The sequence below is a fragment of the Eumetopias jubatus genome, unplaced genomic scaffold, assembly GCF_037043125.1.
Source record: "Eumetopias jubatus isolate StellerSeaLion01/CBP00866 unplaced genomic scaffold, mEumJub1_p1.0 scaffold_11, whole genome shotgun sequence".
Taxonomy (NCBI): domain Eukaryota; kingdom Metazoa; phylum Chordata; class Mammalia; order Carnivora; family Otariidae; genus Eumetopias; species Eumetopias jubatus.
In genome coordinates, this window is record NW_028274817.1 from 93815329 (window position 1) to 93827644 (window position 12316).

General features: G+C 39.9%; 1 protein-coding gene across 1 annotated transcript in view; it reads right to left on the reverse strand.

Moving 5' to 3' along the window:
- OTC (ornithine transcarbamylase) overlaps positions 1-12316 on the reverse strand; it is a 60825-nt gene that overhangs the window by 27388 nt on the left and 21121 nt on the right. The window contains exon 4 of the mRNA XM_028113532.2: positions 9576-9663. Within this exon, the coding sequence (XP_027969333.2) occupies positions 9576-9663 (88 nt within the window). The remainder of the gene's footprint in view (positions 1-9575; positions 9664-12316) is intronic.

Here is a 12316-nt window from a genome sequence, read left to right on the forward strand (position 1 = left end):
AAAACAGCTTTTGCAAAATCCAAATTACCCAAAGTTAAAGTTTCTTACACATATCAGTTTCCTCTGAATGTTCAATGGCCAATATTAGGGTTTATAAAAAACAATCCACAAGTTAAAACATTTATTCAACTTGATTTTACTTAAATGTTTAAAGTGTGGTCTATTCCCCCTACCCCTACCCCCATCAACTCTTTTCTGAGGCATAGGTCTTTAAATGGAAAGATGGTTCAGGAGATAAAATGTTAACATGGATTATTTCAGGATGATGGCAGTATTGGTGGTTCTATCTATATTTTTATATCTCTTTTAGTATTTTCTACCAAAAGGATGATTACTATAATAACCAGGGGAAAAAACCTCATATCATTCAAAAATGAACATTTCTTCCAAACACGATTTTGAAAGTAACTGAGAATGAATTAAGGCTTCTTAGAGCAATGGCTAATTCTTAGCCTTGGTAAAGAAATGTACAAGATGAGCCTGGAACAGTTTGCCATATCAAAAAGCAAGGGAGTTATCAAAGCCTGATAGAGTTATGTCAAAATGACCCAGTAGCCAACTTGAGGATGGATCACATTGGCCAAATATGGGGTAATTTGAGCAAAAATAAGAATAATAACTGCAATGAATTGAAGCCTTCGAATATATTAAAATACATGAGTTTATAAAGAGATGAAAGAACAGAAGAACGTTGACAGGAGTCATAACAAGACCAATTTCAAGTTAATGTAGAAGAGAACTCTCAGGCAGTTTGTATAAATTCTCATCAGAACAGTCAGACTGCATAAAAATGAAACAAGATCGCACGGTATGTAGAGTGCCCTGATAGTGGATATTTTCATGCAAACTCGAGGACAATTTTGAAGAAATGGTGTGGAGGAGGCATGAAAAGGATGGCTGATCTAAATAACCCATAAAGACCTTTCTGACCTCGAATTTCTATTATTCTTTGTTATTTTTACCTTTGGTATAAGATAAAAACTTTTTTAGGAATTAATTCAAACCCCCAGAAGGCCAAAACAAAACAAAGCGAAACAAAGCAAAAAATACCATAAGCAAAGTCCCCCATGGCCCCAGGAAGGCCTGATGCAGAGTCTGTGTGGTTGGGTGAACAGACACTAAAACAAAACAAACACCCCCAAAACAAAACAAGCAACAAAACAGAAAAGAAAACATCAATAGTGTCCTGGGCCAGATCTTAAGAGCAAACGTGGATACTGATGAGATGGACAATCATACAATAATCCTGATGCTGTTAGAAGTTGAATTGTTCCTAAACATATTGGAACGTGGTGAATGTGTTGCAAAAGCCAAAAGCAAACGGAACTTGTATTCTCATGGGGTCCCGCCACGCATTCTTCCTTTTGTCTTTATCCTGCCTTGAATCAGATTGTGTGCCCCCTAAATTCCAGTTCGTTATCAGTGACACCTCCAGTCAGTTGAATAGCTGACTGGCAAGCAGTGGGAGGAATTTTTGGCTATGCATAATACCACTAAGAAATCTATAATTATTAAAAAATGGATAGTTCCCATTTTTATTTTTTATTGAAGCAGGCCAAGGCCTTAGAGGAGGCATAGACTTTATCCCCAAAGTAAATTGGTCAAGGAATAAACTGGTTAACTGAGTCTCCCTCCAGGACGGAGAATATTCCAGTGCTCTGATATCTCTACCCAGGTTATAATTTTAGTTATATCAATATAAGAACAATGAGGAGACAAAATAATACCTTTGGCAAACGCAGATGGGCTCCTCTCAAATGGGCTGGTGTTGGAAGAAATCCAGGGATGTTGAAAAATTGCCACGTGCAATTTATTCATGAAAGCTTCTATAATGGCCAGATTATTTGGACTTAGGTATTAGAGCCTAGTTTTGAGGACCTTAGGGATAAATGGGTAGGGCATAATGGCATTGAGAATGACCTCCTCAAAATGTGCTATAGGAATTTCAGTGTTGGGTCACTGTAAGCTGACTACGAGACCACAGTGATGTCTCGAATTAAATTAGAGCTTTACTGAGATTGAATCAGGCCATAATTTGGTTCAATCAATATTGCTTGAATTTATTCTGTGTGCCTGTCCTTTATCACCATTATCTCATTCATCCTCGTGTAACTCATTGAGATACGTATTTGTATCTCCATTTTACAGCTGAGGAACCTAAGACTCAGAAGCAACTAGTCCAGTGTGGTATGAGTTGTGACTTAAACTGAAGCCCAACCTTGCTACAAAGCCCCTGCAGTTTACACTATGGGAAACTGCCTCTATACTCTGAAGAGTCATAGTTCATGTTGTGAAGGACTGAATTTTGTTACCATTTACCTAAGAACATACAACAGCCATGCCTGCTAGCTTTTTGGTGACCTCTGTAAAGATTCATGGAGATACCATATTTCAATTTATAGATATATCAATTTATTAGTACCTAATTAGGTGCAATATTTTAAAACGTTTTAGTAAGAAGTCTAAGATTGCCTTTTTCAGTCTTAATATCACTTGTATATATACCTTCAATAATAGTATTCCAGCTTTTTTAAAACATTCCTTTCAATATGATAGTGGTTCCCTCCTTCTCTTGAGGACTGTGTCTCATCCACAAATCCCTCTATAACTTCCATTATTTGAGCTGTCAGAATGACTATGATCTGAAACCTTTCCATGCTGTTGCAGGGGCATGTGGATGTGTGATTGTGTAGTGGGTTGAATGGTGTCCCCTAAATTCATATCCACCTGGAAACTCAAAATGTGACCTTGTTTGGAAACAGGGTCTTTGTAGAGGTAATGAATTAAGATGAGGTCATACTGGAGTAGGGTGGGCCCTACATCCGATAACCAATATCCTCATAAGAAGAGGAGGGGATACACGAGACATACAGAGAAGAAGGAACACCGACGATTGCCGGGAGCTATCAGAAGCTAGGCAGGGCAAGGAAGGATTCTACCCAGAGCCTGCAGAGACAGCATGGCTTTGCTGACACATTGATTCTGGACTTCTAGCCTCCAGAACTGTGAGCGAATAAATAATCTCTGTTGTTTTAAGCCACCAAGCTTGTGGTCATTTGTATGGCAGTCCTAAGAAATACAGTGGTTTCTGCTGATTTTCCTTTCTACTAGTTTTACATTGGTGGAACACATTTTAGCCATCACTACCATAAGTTAATTATGTCTAGAGGGAAAGTAGTTAGAGTGGAACAAGGTTACACTGTTTGGTTTTCTATGGAGCCTTTCATACACATCGTTCCTGAGGCTGCATCACTAGGTGCTGTATGGAAGTGAAGATGAGTGTAAAGTTATTATACCCCTTTCAACGGCGGACTCAGAGCATTAGGCACCAACAGCCATCATTATGGAAGACACAGAAAGCCTTGAACCTGGAGAGATAATGTCCCACTGCCGTTGCAAAGTTCCATCCAATTTTAAACTTACAAGGAATCCATGATCTCAGTCATGCTAAGGTGTCACTTCTGGGTGTCACATCTAAAAGGACAAGCCCAGAGTGAAGGCTTAGAGGTTAAGAGTGGGACTCTAACCCCAGTAGAGCCCCAGAGAATTGCCAAAATCTGAAAACACCCTCAAATCTGAAGCAAATTTAAATGAAAAAATATGTATTTTTTGTGTCTTATGATGTGTTAGGGGTGGAAAAGAATTGCTAAGAGAGATTTTTCAAAAGAGGGAAGTGAGCAATGATTGATTCTGTCTGTTGGGAGCTTGGCCCTACAGGCATCCACACTGAACTGAGGAAACGGTTTAATTCCTGAGGCTCTCCTTCCGCGGATGCAATATATACTCCCTTACCAGTTAGAGTGTATCTAGGTAAAGGACATTTAGCAAAATCCAGAAGGGATGAGAACCCAGTGGTGCAAAACATGAGTTAACACAGCAGTCCTGAGATGGCTGTTTTTGAAAGACCTACTTACAGGGTTGGCCCTTGGCTGGCATCTGGGAACTTGGTCTTCTGGAGAGTTTCCACCATTCTTGGAAATAGTAAGGATGGCTCACTGCCTAGATTGTATAAATACTATGGATTATACCGAAAATTTCCCTTCCTTCTGGGAGTCTAGAATTTGGGTTTATGCTAGCCTGAGGGTGCCTATGTCACCAGCCCTCAATAAAAATCTTGGGCACTGAGTCTCTAATAAGCTTTCCTGATAGACAACATTTCACATGTGTTGACACAACTCATTGCTGGGGGGAATTAAGCATGTCCTGTGTGGCTCCACAGGGAGAGGACCCTTGGAAGCTTGTGCCTCGTCTCCCCTGAACTTGGCCCCATGCACCTTTTCCCTTCGCTGATTTTCCTTTGTATGTTTTTGTTTGTTTGTTTGTTTTGGTTTTTTTGGTAATGGCCTTACTCATTAGTATGACCATATGTCGTGTCCTGTGAGTGAGCCCTCCTAATGAATTCTTGAACCTGGGGGTGATCTTGGGGAACCCGACACACCAGCTCTTCCACAATATCAGCCAACAGCTCCATCTCAGGGCTCCCTTATTCCCCATTAGCACCCTCAGATTACACAATACTGAACTTAGACTTAGCTAAGGAGAATTTGCCCACAATATTTTGAAGAGTGGACAGGTTTATTCTTGTAGTCAAGAAAGTAAAGAGCAATACGTTTTATTTTGAATGTGTATTTAGGTACTTCTTGATCTGATTTATCTTTCCTTTGGTGGCTAAGACAGGACCAACTTGTAAGAGTACTTTTTTAATTATCTGAAGATCTAAAATATGTTTACTTGCAAATTTTAAAACATTGCTTGCTGTCCTTCTCTTCCTGAATACATTAACCTTGTTCTTGCCTTAAGCTTTTGTACCAGCAGTTCTTTCTATCTGCGATGCATTTTCCCACAGGTTTGCATACCTGCCTCTGCCTTTTCAGTCAGTTCTCAACTGTCAGAGAGAGGCCTTTCCTGACCACGCTATCGAAAGTCAGCCCTACCCCACCCACAGATCACCCTGCTTTTTTGCTTCATGATAGCACGTATCCCAACCTGCTCTTCTATTCATACTTTATTTCTTTGTTTAGTGAAAGCCCTCTTCCACTGAACTATAATTTCCACTCAAACAAGGATTTTGTTTGATTTGATCAGCGTTTTATTCTCAGTGCTAAAACAATTCCTGGAAGAAAAACTAGGCATTCAATAAATATTTTTGAATAAATGAATAATTAAATCATTTGACTAAATAATTAACACTTTGGAAATTGCACTTAACAGCTTTTAGGAGACTAGCCCAGTTTTGCCTTCTTCTTTTTTTTTTTTTTCCTGTTGCCACATTCACTGTATTCCCCGTTAGGTTCTCCTTTCACCAATGGGCAGTCACTGTTTTCATTCCACCGGGCCCCCAATGTAGCTAGACAGGCAGATGGAGAAGCAACACCATCAATCAGTGTGAGGTGTACACTATTCTCTTGATTTGAAAAGGCCAGCACTGTCATTTAAACATCATCCAATCTCTTTGCATCTTACAAAGTTGGACTTCCACAGAAAGCAAAGAGGCAATTGCTATGGATTATACGGTGCATATTGGCAGGGTAGATGTCATTAAGATTCACTTCCTTGCTTCTCCAGTTCAATTGCTTCTGTGAAAGGCAGTGGATTTCTCTTGTCTTCTTCAGTTTAGATTTATTGAATTTCTAAATCTCAGCCATATCTTGTTTGTCAGATATTTTGGCAAATTAAGCAGTAACAGGGTACATAGAAGAAAGTCAGATTCCACAGTAGCTACTGTGCCCCTCTTTCTGACATCCCCATTGCCCATTTCAGCCTCTTCTGTTATTGCACTATTCTTATTCTCCTTGTACCCTAAGGATTTCCTCCCTGCCCTTCCCAAACTGCACCTGTCCTCAAGGTTCAGCTTTCTGCAGTTCTCCCACAGGCAGATTCTGGAGCTCATTTTCTACCACTGGGCTTACAGTTCTATTTGTCCAGCTCTCAACTTCACCCAAGGTCTATCTCTGGTGGCTTGTGGACATTTGCATTGGAGGTTCAGCCTTTAATGCAACATGTATAATACCTAACCTAGCACCGGCTCTCCAAAGCAGAAACTCCTTTCATTTTTCTGCTTCTGCTAATGTGTCCACATATATTTTAAGAATAACAAATCTGAAATCATTTTGCCTCCACTATCAATGTACCCTTCACAATCGGTTATCATGAAACCATATACATATTTTATTAGCTGTCCCTTCTTTACCATTCCCTTCACTCACACACTACCATAGATTGACAGCACAACAGCCCAGGATCACTACACAGCCTTCTAATTCAGGGTTTCGCAAAGTGTGGTCCAGCCACCCAGGCAAAAGAATCATCTGAGGAGCTTGTTAAAATATAGATTCCTTAAAACGATCTGAGCTCTCACTGTAGAATTAGAATTTCTGAGTGTGGGGCCCAGAATTCTGCATTTTTCTGCATTGGGATACACCTCTGTGTAAGGACCACCACTTGATATCTAATACACTCACATGCACTGGAGAGTATAAATTGGACCTTAAGGATCAGAATGCCCTCATCTTATAGAAAAGTGAACTAAGGGAAGTTTTCAGAATGCCCTCATCTTATAGGAAATAAACCAGGGAAGTTTTCACCTATGAATCACAGTAGTAAGTGGCAAAGCTTGGACTAGATCTCAAGCTTTGTGATTTTCAATCCATGCCTGACTGATAGCCTTTTAAAGGCCTGTGTCAGGGCGCCTGGGTGGCTCAGTCACTTAAGCATCCAACTCTTGATTTTGGTTCAGGTTATGATCTCAGGGTTGTGAGACTGAACCTGGTGTCAGGCTCGGCGCTCAGCATGGAGCAGAGTCTGCTTGAGATCCTCCCCATCTGCCCATCCTCCTACTCTCTCTCTCTCTCTCAAATAAATAATTTTTTTTTTTTTAAAGAAAGGCCTGAATATAAGGTTGGCCTTTGGATGGCATCTGGGAACTTTGATTTGGGGAGGGTTTCCAGGACTGATAAGAGTGGCTCACTGTGCCCAAATTTTTTTTCTTATAAACAATATGGTTTAAAAGTGTACACCAGCTTTCCTTCTGAGAGTCTGGATTTGGGTATATGTCAAACAGAGGATGCTATGTGATCAGCCTCCAATAAAAACCCTGGGTACTGAGTCTCTAAGAAGCTTCCCTGGTTGGTAACATTTCACAGGTGTTGTCACAACTCATTACTAAGGGAATTAAACGTGTCCTGAGTGACTCCACTGGGAAAGGACTCTTAGAATCTTGCACCTGGTTTCCCTTGAACTTTGCTACATGTGCATTTTCCCTTCATTGATTGTGCTTATACTTTCACTGTAATAAATCATAGCTGTGAGTATTATGACTATATGCTGAGTCCATGAATCCTCCTAGCGAATCATCAAACATGGGGCTGGTCTTGGGGACTTCATGGCATGCAAGCCAATGCTTTCCATAAGGTATTTCACTGCCCCTCTTGTGGGCTATATATAACAGGTAGTAGGGGTAGTCAAAACAGCATCACCTTAAAGAAAAAAGCATGATCTAAATGCTGATTTAGCTGCTAAGCTCCATTACTTCTCTGAGTCGTGGTTTTGTCGTCTATAAAGCTGGGCCAATAATATATAATTTTTAAGGTTTTTACAAAGATTTAGAGATAATAGTACAAGAAACCCATCCTTTAGGGAGGAGCTATTATTTTTATTCAGAGTCTTTTGGATAAGATGGAACGATCAGAATGAATTCTATGGATCCACTTTTCTGTAGCCATATATCTATGTAGCAGTGGAACTAATTATATAGACTAAAAGGTTCCAATTATGTTAGAACTTGTGAGCAGATTGTTTTTCTCAGGGTCTGTGTAGAGCTCCTCTAACTAAGGACTTGAAGTGGGAATTGTTGTGTGGACAGCAAGCACAGCAAAGAACACGTTTATACTCATTCTCAGCTTTCAACCCATGCTTGGTTATTTGTCTCTTGCTTTTGGGTCCCACTCCGCTGATTTCTGGGTCCTGACCTCTTTCTGGCTGCCAATATGCACTCTTTAACTCTTTATTGGATGCTCAGCTATTTCTCCAACTTTATCCTTTTCCAACCACTACTTCACACAGGATTCATTCACCATCGTTCTCTTGGTTCTATATGGAGGATCCCTACTGAAACTTCTCTCCTGGATGTGCCCCTGGCTTCATCCCTTAACCAGCCTGTAATATTTGCATTTGAGTAAAGTATAGTTTACTTTTGTGGAAGCAGAATTAGTAGGCAAATATAATCCCAGTCAGTGGCAGCATAGTTGGAAAAAAAATTCATTTATGTTTATTTATTCTTTTAGTTCCATGCATCCAGAAGATGAACGCCACACTTCTTAATACTAACATTGTCCCATCTGAAATAATGTCACTAAAAGACTTAAAGATGGGTTATTTCAAATCTCTTTAGCAATTCAAATGGGATAGATTCTTTAGTATATACTAGAGCAGGTGCCATAAAAAGTAGTGTTGCAAGGAATTACTGATGGCACATCATTTTCAGGAAAAAAAAGTCATTAGTCTTTGATATCAAGGGCAAAATAGTTAAACAAAGACATTTGCTTTGTATTTCTCAACCAAACATGATATAATGGTGATATAATGATATAATGGTGACAGCATTGCATGGGGGAATCAGGGGGCCCATGTTTCAGTCTTTATAATATAATCATTAAGAGGCTTTTCCTACTTCTACTTTTATCTGAGTAGGGGTGAGCTACTAGTACTTGCCAATAGAATGGGAGCGGATGTGATTGTGTCACTTCTCTGCTAAGATGAGTTTGAAGCAAGTATCCCATCTCCATCCTCTCTTCCCTTAGGTCCTGATGGGATGTTAACACCCAGAACAACCTTGGAGGCCACATGCTGAAAATGGTAGAGCCATTCTCATTCAGAGTCCCTGAAGGGCCACATAAATAATTAATCCTTCCCTCTTACCAATCAGGAATATCCACACTATGTTAGCCACTGACATTTATTTTATTTTATTTTATTATGTTATATTAATTACCATACAACATCATTAGTTTTTGATGTAGTGTTCCATGATTCATTGTTTGCATATAACACCCAATGCTGACATTTTGAGATTTTGTTATAATAGCTAGCACATTCCTAATTAAGTTGTTTCACCTCTTTATGCCAATCTATTTGGGTTGTTATAGGATTAAATGAGTTAGAACAATGCCTAACACATAATAAATGCTCAATAAATGTTAGCTGTTAATAGTATTACCTGCTCTGGGATGCTAACTAAGTTATGAGTCATTGACCATGTCAGTTTCCCTGGACATCTATTTCTTCAACTGTCAAATATGAGTTATACTTGACACTTTCTAGGTTTCCCTATGTTTGAAATTTTATAATCAGAAACCTCTTCAAATTGCTAAGAAAAAAATTATCTTAACACATAGAAAGTGACCAGAGGATGAGGGGAGAAGCATTCAGAACATCAGGTAAAGAGAGAAAGGAGGAAACACAGAACAATACAAAGGATGCTGAGAGGGAGGGAAAAAAAGCCTTATTTAAAGAGAAGCATATTTTCTTTTTGAAATTCATCACTTCTGAAATAAGCTTTGAAGAGAAGATTTACAAACCGGGCTGTGTCCGTGAGACTTTCATTCACACCCAAATGAATATCTTGTGTGGTAAGAAAACAAGGGTGTCCTCCCAGAAGTGCAAAGCCTACAATAAAAGAAAACGGGGGAAAAAAAGCAGTTTGAAAAAAAAGAACTAACGTAGAAAACAAAATTATGAGGAATTGACAGCATCTCAATTGAAAAGTCAAACCCTTTAAAGCTCTGTAACATCTCTGCTAGGGAATTCCCAGGCAAAGCAAAATGAGGAACTGAGAGAGGTAGATGAAATTTTCTGTACACTCAACTCTCTTTCAGATGTGTGCCCATTTCTCCACCCTATTGTTCAGAACCTGGCAATAATGGGGCATTGTTTCCTTTTAGAGGCCATGCCTGGTTTTGGTTCTTTAAAATATATGATGATATTCATCCCAGAAAATGGAAAAATAAACTGTAGTGTGGGATATCATGAATTACAGTGGAATACTACTCAGTAATAAAGAGGAATGAGCTACTAATACATACAACATGGATGAATCTCACAAACAGTATGCTAGATGAAAGAAGCTACATACAAAAGAGTAGATAATGTATAATTCCATTTATATGAAGTTCTGGAACAGGCAAAACTACCAGAGAGTGGCAGAAATTAAAAGAGCAGTTGCTTCTGGAGAGGGTGGGTAGCTGGGAAGGAACACTGGTGAACTTTCTAGGGTAATGGGAATGTTTTATACCTTGATAGAGTTTGTAGGCCAAAAAAAAAGGAAAATAAAGTAAGTAGTTCCTTCTGAAATGGAATGAAATAATTATATTCTACCTATCTTACACAGTTTAAGAGTGTTCTCTTAAATATGCCCAGACCAAATGGTTTTTAGCTAGAGGGTACTATGTTCTGACTCTAGCAATGACTATTCACAGAGCACTACCATGTGCTGGCACTTTATAAACATTCTTCCATTGAAACTTTCACTCTACCAAAAGCACAGTAGATATTACTATATAAGAATCTTATAAGTCAAACAGAGAAAGACATGTATCATATGATCTCACTGATATGAGGAATACTTAATCTCAGGAAACAAATTGAGGGTTGCTGGCATGGTGGGGGGTGGGAGGGATGGGGTGGCTGGGTGATAGACATTGGGGAGGATATATGCTATGGTGAGCACCATGAATTGTGCAAGACTGTTGAATCACAGACCTGTACCTCTGAAACAAATAATACATTATATGTTAAAAAAAAAAAAAAGAAGATAGCAGGAAGGGAAAAATGAAGGGGGGAAATCGGAGGGGGAGACGAACCATGAGGGACTATGGACTCTGAGAAACAAACTGAGGGTTCTAGAGGGGAGGGGGTGGGCGGATGGGTTAGCCCGGTGATGGGTATTAAAGAGGGCACGTACCGAATGGAGCACTGGGTGTTATACGCAAACAACGAATCATGCAACACTACATCAAAAACTAATGGTGTAATGTATGGTGATTAACATAACATAATAAAATAAAATTTAAAAAAAGAATTTATAGACAAGGGTTCTGAGAGTCAAGAGTTTAAAACCTTGTTCAAGATTGTTTTTAAGAACTCATAGCCCTAGGGCTTGCCACAGGGGAGCCAGCCCCTGAGCCAACTTCCATTGGAATTTGCATAGACAGGACAACATAGTGAAATTATACTCAGTCATTTTCATCTGGAAAATCAAACAATTTGCCTAGAGCCCTGAGATCCCTCGCAGATGTGATGTGCTACATCCCAGGTAGAGTCAGAGAACATGAAACACACTAACGATTCTACTTGCAATGGGTCCTGTAGTAAAGAGTCTGACTCCATTTATGATGTTTAACTGCTACCAGTTTTCAAGCCAACCATCACACTCCCTTATCCTTCTGCCCTATATCTGGGCAAGCTGGTAAGAAAGTGCACATGCTCCCTCCTTTGGCACTAGCAGGAGGTTCAAACTAAACAAGGCCTGCCCTGTGCATGGGAAGATTCACCCCAGCCTCAGCTCCTACCCACACTAAAAGCCCAGGCCAGTATCATTTCTCCTCTCTCTAATGCCACTTTGAGACCAGCGTGGGAGAGAGTCCTACCCTACCCAGGAAGCCACATTATGTGAGTAACAAACCTTTTCATACTCTCCTGGTGCATGTGTGGCATCCTCACCATCAACAGTCAAACCAAATTTTGGTGGAAGGCACATTTCGTCTCTGTGGAGTGATCACAATCGGCCCTGGCATCACAGCATAGTTCTGAAATGTATTCATTCATTCTAAAAAAAAATGTGCCTGGTGATATTCTAGGCACTGGGGAAAGCATTATAAACAACAGGGTACAAGTCCCTGCTTACCCAGAACTGACGTTCCAATGGAGAGAGCCAAATAATAAACTGAGCGAGTAAATTAAGTATGTTGTATGGTAGATGTTGACAAGTGCCTTAAGACAAATAGAGCAGGGAGGGGAGATTGGGAATGTAGGGAATATGAGCTGTAATCTGAATGTGGTCAAAGAAGCCACACTGAAACATACCAGACAGTGGAAAGAGCACGTTCTGAGGTCCTTGGAAAGGCGCCTGACTGGTGGGTTCAAGGCACAAGAAGATTGGTAGAGAAGGTACAGAGTATGTGAGGACAGTAGTAGGAGGTGAGGTTGCAGAAGGAAGGTAGAGAGGAAACAACAACTTTGACTTTTGTCTGAGTAAGACAGAAAGCCATTGGAGGATGAGAGCACGAGACTCACATGATGGACTTATGTTTTAATATAACAT